The sequence below is a fragment of the Lissotriton vulgaris genome, chromosome 7, assembly GCF_964263255.1.
Source record: "Lissotriton vulgaris chromosome 7, aLisVul1.2, whole genome shotgun sequence".
Lineage (NCBI taxonomy): Eukaryota > Metazoa > Chordata > Amphibia > Caudata > Salamandridae > Lissotriton > Lissotriton vulgaris.
Genome location: NC_141695.1, coordinates 34871066 through 34879414, shown reverse-complemented (window position 1 = coordinate 34879414; position 8349 = coordinate 34871066). Strand labels below are relative to the sequence as shown.

At 41.6% G+C, this 8349-nt stretch overlaps 1 protein-coding gene across 1 annotated transcript; it reads left to right on the top strand.

The window, feature by feature from the left end:
* The first annotated feature begins 1704 nt into the window (after window positions 1-1704).
* On the top strand, window positions 1705-5604 carry LOC147700614 (trypsin-like). The gene is made up of 5 exons (XM_086929711.1): window positions 1705-1837; window positions 2343-2502; window positions 3149-3402; window positions 3988-4124; window positions 5367-5604. The coding sequence occupies exons 1-5, from the start codon at window positions 1798-1800 to the stop codon at window positions 5514-5516; spliced, it is 741 nt and encodes a 246-aa protein (XP_086785837.1). The 5' UTR covers window positions 1705-1797; the 3' UTR covers window positions 5517-5604.
* Window positions 5605-8349: the final 2745 nt, after the last annotated feature.

Genomic DNA, 8349 nt, shown 5'->3' with positions numbered 1-8349 from the left:
CATGGCATGCATGCCAATATTATATTGAAAATTACAATATTGATGACAAGTATATTACCTGCTTACCCATTTCTGAAACCCTTACCGTAGGTAGCATCACTAGTGCAACCGCCAGTGCCTGGCAGCAAAGGAGGTCTTTATTGGTGGCCCTGTTGAGCATAGTGGCATGGTCTGCCGGGGAAGGCTTTTCAGTGGCCCAGCAGTGCTGATCATGAGTAGGGGCATCTGTCTTGGGGTAGTAGGTAATCCATGTGCAGCCCGCTGCAGAACAGAACCATGGGTTTGTAAGGATCCAGCAGATGGTTGATAGTCTATTTAAACTAGTCATGATAGCTCATATGTCAAGTAAAGAGTTACTTGACTTGGTATTATGGTCACCGAAGTGCATTCACAGAGGGACCAAGTGTGGCGATCATGATGCCATCTCCAGCACTGCACCTCCATCGAGGTCCAAAGGTTTGTGGGGGAAGGGTTGTGATGGTGCCTCAGGGGACAGAATCCTTTGCATTGCAGAGCTCACCATCCATACGGATGAATAAAACCAGCATGGGTTAGTTGTGGTCTGATAATATCTTTGCTCAAGGAGACTGTTCAGATGCAGTCAGACTTGCATGTCCACAGTGAATCTGAAACTAACGCAATAAACACCAACCAGTCTTAAATCTAAGAGCCACTCAATAAAATGTACTCAAGTGGATTCTCCACCTTGCTGCACCCTCTGCTATATCACAGGTGTTTCTCATTGACTCCTTTGTCCTTCAAAGACACTATGAAGAAAAAAGTATGGCTGGCATGGCTTAGCAGACATTACCACATACAAAAATCATATTTTCCCCCTTATACCAACTTTTGGAGCATGGTCCAGACCCCCAGGTTACTACCGATCAGAGGAGAAAAGAGGGCACTCATTGGTCCCATGGAGTCCTCACTAACATCACTCAAAGCAGGTCTACATGAAGAGACAGGGTCAATCACAAACCAAAGAATGATTGAGCACATCCCCCCATCTTAAAAGGAACCTGCAGAGGCTTCCTCTTTCTGCCAGAATCCACTTGAAGGATTGCTGAGTGGTCTATGAGGCACTCCACTTGAGTACACAGGACTACTTTACTCAATGTGACCGGTGGCGCACACACGCCTAGGAATCCATCATTTACATCTGGAAAACAAAACACCCAGAAGGACCACACACACCAGCTTTCTCAGAATGTGGAATAACACTCTGAAAATGCACTTGCTTCCAAATTAGTGCAATTCAGGAAAGCTCTCCCTCTTCTCCGTGTTCTTTCATTATGGACACATTTCCAGCTCACCGTATCCTTCTCTGAAGCTATTTTAATCCTGTGTTAATTATGACTTTAATTGTAAATTGTAAATGTCTCTATTTACTCCTGTGTTTGCTACTTTTCCTTTTGCTATGTACAGCACTCCACTGCCATAAAGATGACAACACACACTTTTCAAAATTTACTCTGATGTCCATGTTCAATCTTCAAAGCTCATCCACCACGTCTTTTTTTGGTGTGGATTCTTTGTGTATTGAGTTGAATTTCAGAAAATGTTGCATATGGATTTTTTTTGTAATGTCAAGGACCCCTCCTTGGTGCGCAGTCAATCATTAACTTGTTCAAGAGGGTTTCACGATACCTTACATGTATTTACTTTCCATGACATCAAGAGCTGAATACAGAAATAGAGTTGTCCTTGGAAAGAAACAGATAAAACTTGGTCTAGCTGGGTATAAATATCTGGATTCCCTTCAGAGGAGTCACCACTGCCAGTGCTGACAGGATCACCATGAAGTTCCTTCTGATCTGTGCCCTCCTGGGAGCTGCTGGTAGGTTGAGGGCTGTGCTCTCATTGTTAGAGATTGAAGGATATTTCATTTGAGAGTTAACAATTTTATTTCATCAGTTTAGGGACCTAAGGATAATCTACATTTCAGCCTTCAGAAAACTGCCTCTGTGACCTAGAGAGTCATGTTTGGTTCTCTAATGGCACATTATTGAATTGAAAAGTTCATGTTAAACACATAAAAATACTGAGATGTGTGCTTTGTTAATGTCACTGATACAAGCAATTTTTGGAAAATGTTTGTGATGCTGCATTGTGGTATGCAGTTCCAGCAATTGTTACTTTGTATGTTTTCTGCAGCAATGTCGCCAGAAGTATGCCAATCTTACTGAAAAGCATTTCAGCATATATGTATACACTCACACATGCACACACAAACACACGCTTACACACACACACACACACAACTTTTGTTCACCTGTTTACTGAGCGCCTATATTGTGTAATTTAGTGTTATTCACCTGTGTCATTTGTTGCTTCTCCTTCAGCCGCTTTCCCCATTGATGATGATGATAAAATTGTTGGGGGCTACACTTGTGGTAAGAACGCCCTCCCCTACCAGGTGTCCCTGAATGTCGGCTACCATTTCTGTGGCGGGTCCCTCATCAACAGCCAATGGGTTGTGTCAGCTGCTCACTGCTACCAATCGTAAGTTTTTTATCAGGCCTTATTCGTATTTGTCCAGAAATACGAATGCAAGTATTAGTGAATCAACCTTCCAATGATTTTAACAGAGGAACCATATGCCTAAGAAGGGATTGTAAAAACAGACATATATGGCTACCTTTTTTACTGCTGTGGCTTCACTGTTATTGGCATTGAGCATGTTTTACAATTTCATCTCCATTGTTGCCACAACTAAAGAGGCCATGAGAAGTCTTTTTACATGTGGGAATATGTGAGAATATGTTTATGTTACTATAATGTTGAGCAAGACTATTTAAATCATTAGGTTATTGGATTGTAATTATGGGTGGCAGAAGATTGATCCTACCTTTGCAAACTCGAGCCAATTTGGGAAATCAACGTTTTCTGACTTAATGTGAACTCACATGAGCAGAAATTAATGGCACCCACTCCACTGCAATACGCAGATTAGATTTCATGTAACAAAGTTATAATGGGCAAAAGTATGGGAGCAAGACAAAATATACATTGTGTAAACATGTTTGTTGAAGAGGGAACAGTGAATGAGAAAGTCCTTGCCTTTTTCTCTCACAGCTCATTTTAAAACCTGAATTTTTTATCCTAAAAGCATGAGATGTTAAATCATGCATCTATCTTTGTCTTCTAGGCGTATCAATGTGAGACTTGGAGAGCACAACATTGCATCAAATGAAGGAACCGAACAGTTCATTGATTCCACCAAGGTCATCAGACATCCCAACTACAGCTCCAGAAACCTGGACAACGACATCATGTTGATCAAGCTGTCCAGAGCCGCGACTCTCAACAGCTACGTCAAGGCCGTTGCCCTCCCGTCCGGCTGTCCTGCATCTGGAACCCAGTGTCTGATCTCAGGATGGGGCAACATGTCCGGCAGTGGCTGTAAGTAGTCAAGGAGCCAAGGATTTATCTTTAACAAGAACTTCAAGTGGGGGGTGATGGGCACTTCACTAATAAAAGCCAGGTCAATCCCTTACAGATAATTCACTAAAGCAATGCTCGGGTCAGGATTCATCCCAGAGCAGTCTCATATTGTTAATTACCAATTCCAATGTAATCAGATCAACGTGCAATACAAGGTTTTTAGGCTTTAATTGTGAAGTCCATTCATCTTTTAGAAGATCGGGTAATCAATGCCACCCTACACTAGCAAAAGATGTATGACAGGAAAGCAAAATAATAATAACAATACATTGTGCACTGCTTTTCTGCTGGTTGTAAGCTCTGCCAAAAGGATAGAGGAAATGCTGAAAAAGAGAAGCAAAATGTCCTACAATTTACTGTAATGCACAATATCAAATCCTGAAGGTTTCTCCCCAAGGCATCTTACCCTCTTGGTTGTTTAGATGTTGGCTTGTGCAGTTTTAAGTCTCATTATAATTTACAGTAGGACATGTGTTGTTCAGGACGAAATTTTTTATATTTTTATTGCCAACATAAATTAATTTGTTTAACACTTTTCCTCAGCAAACTACCCCAACACACTGCAGTGCCTGAACGCCCCAATCCTGACCACCAGCCAATGCACCAGCTCCTACCCAGGGCAGATCACCAACAACATGTTCTGCGCAGGATACCTTGAAGGCGGAAAGGACTCTTGCCAGGTTTGTGACAGTCTAATGTGTTTCATATATATCATCTGCAGCATGTTTGCTTCAGTGACAGAACTAAGTGGCATATTACCAAGGGGCCGATAGCAGTTGCTAACGTCGCTATCGCCTATTAGCAAAGCAGGCGTAGCGTTTGAAATATTTGCGCTAAACGCGAATATCTCCAAATACTAACACCTGCCCAGACCAGTTCTTAGCCATGTTATCCAGTGGGAGGTGGATAACATGGCTAAGAGCATTTTGTCGCTAATGCATGAATATCACTGTATTCTCAGCGATATTCACGCATTTTGCCGCTATCGCTGGATATTTTAGCACAATGGAGAAAAACGTTGCTAATAGCATGTTTTCTCCACTAACACATCCAGCGATAGGCAGCGATAAAAAAATCGTCGCTAAGCCTATTTAGCGATAAATATCACTACTTGTTGGTAATATGCCCCTAAGATATTAAAGAATGTTTAACAGATTATGAGACAGACCACAAAAGAGAGTTAATTAACAGCACACATTTACTCACCTTTGAAGACAACAGGAGTTAAGGACATTGACCAGTATTCACAACTCTGTAAAGTCTTTAGCAGATATTTGAGGGGTGGGAGCTTGGGCATCTAAGGACGACTTGCTGATGGAAGAGGTCAGAGTTCACCAGATGCTACCTATTGGACCATGTATAATTGAACATCTCTTGTGACTAACAGACTCAGAGTGCTCCTTCCTAAAGTTTCTGCCACTTTCTATCTAGGTTCAAAATCCTATTCTGCTTCCACCACCTCTGTGTTAAGAGCTCCCTCTCACCCTCCCTCCCGACTGATACCACGTCACTCAGTGCTCAGTAATTACATTCTGAACTTCAATGTTGAATGTGCAGTTTAAGTGCAGAATGTGTCTCACAACATCCATACAAAATTAGTAACTCACCGTTTGTGATCGCTCAGTGCAGTGATTTGTTTGTTCATTAAGTACGAAATTGTTGTGTTAATTATAAAAATGTATTTCATGAAAAGGATGCAATGATAAAACTACATATGAACATGTCAAAACAACTATAAACAGTTTTACCCTTTGCGCCTGTATTCACGCCTCTGGGATGGTTCCAGCTGTGATTTCATTATTTGATGCTGATGGGTATGTGCACTGAAGATGCACTTTATTGATCAAAGCATTTTGTGATCACTTATAGGATTACATGTATACTTATGGTTTATCGATTGAACCTTGCCTTCTTTCTTTCAGGGTGATTCCGGTGGCCCAGTGGTCTGCAATGGTCAGCTGCAGGGTGTGGTCTCCTGGGGCATCGGTTGCGCTCAGAGGAACTACCCAGGAGTTTACACCAAGGTCTGCAACTACGTCAGTTGGATTCAGAGCACTGTTAATTCAAACTAAGAACATTTCCTAAAAGTGATGACAAACCCCAAACTCATGTCTTAATGTGACTCTGCACTGTTGTGCAGGATAAATAAATTATGGAACACAATGTTGTGTTGATCTCTTTTGTGGAATGTGTTACGTGGTCAATCAATTAATATCTGTTACTATTTGAGACAGCAAAGACAAATATACACAAATAATCTTAAAAAAATAATTATTTTCTTAGATATTAACCTGAATGCATTTCAAAAGAAGAAACAGTCCCTTTCTTCACTAGAAATATTACCTATTTAACATGCCTTCATGTAGGGCCGAATATGACTCTGGAAAAATGCACCTCCTGCATTTCATTGTCACCCATGGCTTCTCAGGGATCATGAAATGTGGTGCTATTCCACTCTGGCACTTTAACCCCAAACATGATGCTAATATCTTGTCTGTGCCATTCATGGAGACAGCCATTTGTGAATGCTCCCATTCTGACACCAAGTGGCTAGGTCACCCCAAACTCCTGGACATTGGCACCTCTATGTCATGGAACAAGACACATCAGATACCTGGATTTCCATATTTGGTTACGTCAAGAAAGTGTAACACAGGTGCCTGGGAAAAATACTAGTGTTTCCAACATCACTAGTAGATACTGGAATTACTCTTAAGCTAGATTTTGGTGGATGTGGTTGAAAAATGACTGAGAAACAGCCAAAGTTGGGCCACAAAATCCACCACAAATTTCCACCACATTTACACGAGAAAGTGTGTCTAGATGCTGTGCAAAACAAACCAACCAGAAAAACAATATTAAACAAAACAGAAAGACATAAAGAACTTCGGGGCATATCATCAAGGGGGGCGATAGGGAATTTTCGCCGCTAAGCGACGATAATTCTATTGCCCTATTAGCAAGCTGCCGCTAACAGCAGTTAGTGACAGCTTTTAGGTGAGAGCGAGCGGTTTGGGGCCCACTATGCATGTCAGCGATATTTATCGCTAATGACATGCAAAGTGGGCGTACCCAAACTGTTAGCGACTGAAAACAGTCGCTAAGATCGCTATCGCCTATTAGCAAGGCATGCGTAGCAATGGAAATATTCACGCATAGCGCGAATATCTCCAAAAACTAAAGCCTGCTCAGACCAGTTCTTAGCCATGTTATCCAATGGGAGGAGGATAACAATGCTAAGAGCATTTAGTCGCTAATGCGTAAATATTGCTGTATTCTCAGCGATATTCACGCATTTCGCTGCTATCGCCGGACAATTTATCTCTTTGGAGATAAACGTTGCTAATAGTACATTATCTCAGCGATAAATTTCGGCGATGCTCAGCGATAAAAAATCGTCGCTAAGCAAATTAAGCGATAAATATCGCTACTTATTGGTAATATGCCCCTTCACTGTCCAAAGGATATTTAAGGATAACATTTGAGGGAAAGTATAGCAAAGTGGAGAAACTGATTTTTATACACACTTTAAATGACAAGGAACAAAATAGTACAGCCATGCATTCAATTCAAAAGATGTTAACTTTAAAAGTAACACGCTTCATCCTCAAAGTTCAACGTTAAGAATGCCAGTTAGAACCTCAGGGAAATGTACCCTTGAAAATAAATGGGAAGCCAAACATTATCAAAAAGAAAACCATCAAAAAAAAGTGAGCAAAATGTATTTCCTTGAAAATCAATAGTAAAACTAAGCCAATGAAAGTAGCAAAAGGTGTCCCCCTGAGGTTGCCCAGTGCATACATATCCAGTTTCTGACCTCCAAGCGCTTGTAGTTAAACCCCCCCAATGTTTACGAAGGTGAAACATATTCCAGAGGCAGGTTGTGCTGAGTGCAGGAGGCTTGTACTTTCTGCAGCAGCCCTCGTTCAGAGGCAAACGTCCAGTCCCTGAAGTAATTAAGTAAGTAATAAAAAAACACTAGTGTTGCCAATTTCACTCAAAGATACTGGAATTCATCTTAAACTAGACTTTGGTGGAAGTGGTTGGAAGTAACTGAGAAGCAGCCCTTTCTGGGGAGGTGCAGCTGTGCTGGCCGAAGATTGCCGAGTGGTTACTGGAAGCAGGCTGAAAAATATATCTTACAGATGTTAACAGGCCATACTGCTCTGAAACAGCCATGTCTACAAAGACTTTCTGAAGGAGTGATTCTTTTCTGTTCTTAATTCCAATGCCATCAATTTCAAAAGCTTCCAAGTTAAAAAAGAAAAGCTTCTTCCTTGCCATCTTCCTGTTTTAATTTTCCGGACCGAGAGCAATCTTGCTGATCTAGATCTAAGAGTTTGAATGAGTATATGCCAAACAAAAGTCTCTTGGAAGTGCACAGGTCCCTTATTATGCACTGCTTTGGGCACAATACATAAAGCTTTGAATTTAATGTTGTCACTGACAGGTAGCCAGTGAAGATTCCTGAGAAAGAAGCACATTTGGTAATTCCCAAGAGTAGACGAGTTGTAGCATTTTGGAGGGACTGAAGTGTGTGAAGCAGTCGATTTTGAGTGCCAAGGTACAATGCATTACCATAATCCAATATTGACACTACCAGAACTACCACCACTGGTATTTCCATATGGAACTATTTTCCTCGGGCTCTGAGGAGATGAAAACTGGTAGAGGTAATCTGGTTAATTTGGGCAAAACAATTAACATGATTAACAAAGTACTCTCCAGCGGTGGCGTAACACAGGCCCCCACTGCACTGCGTTGCGTGAATCCCAAACTGCAAGCGACCCCCTCAGCATAGTAATCTGGCCTGAGAGCTCCCAATTAAATATGGGTAGGGGGGCCCCCTCAAGTTTTGGTATGCCACTGACTCCCAAGCCCTTACACTTCAACAGGGGGCAAGGG

Bases quoted from the DNA above. Each gene is read 5' to 3' on its own strand.
- LOC147700614 (XM_086929711.1), top strand. From the start codon at position 1,798: ATGAAGTTCCTTCTGATCTGTGCCCTCCTGGGAGCTGCTG. The intron at 1,838-2,342 runs GTAGGTTGAGGG...CTTCTCCTTCAG, and splicing joins TGCCCTCCTGGGAGCTGCTG to CCGCTTTCCCCATTGATGAT. The intron at 4,125-5,366 runs GTTTGTGACAGT...TCTTTCTTTCAG, and splicing joins GCGGAAAGGACTCTTGCCAG to GGTGATTCCGGTGGCCCAGT.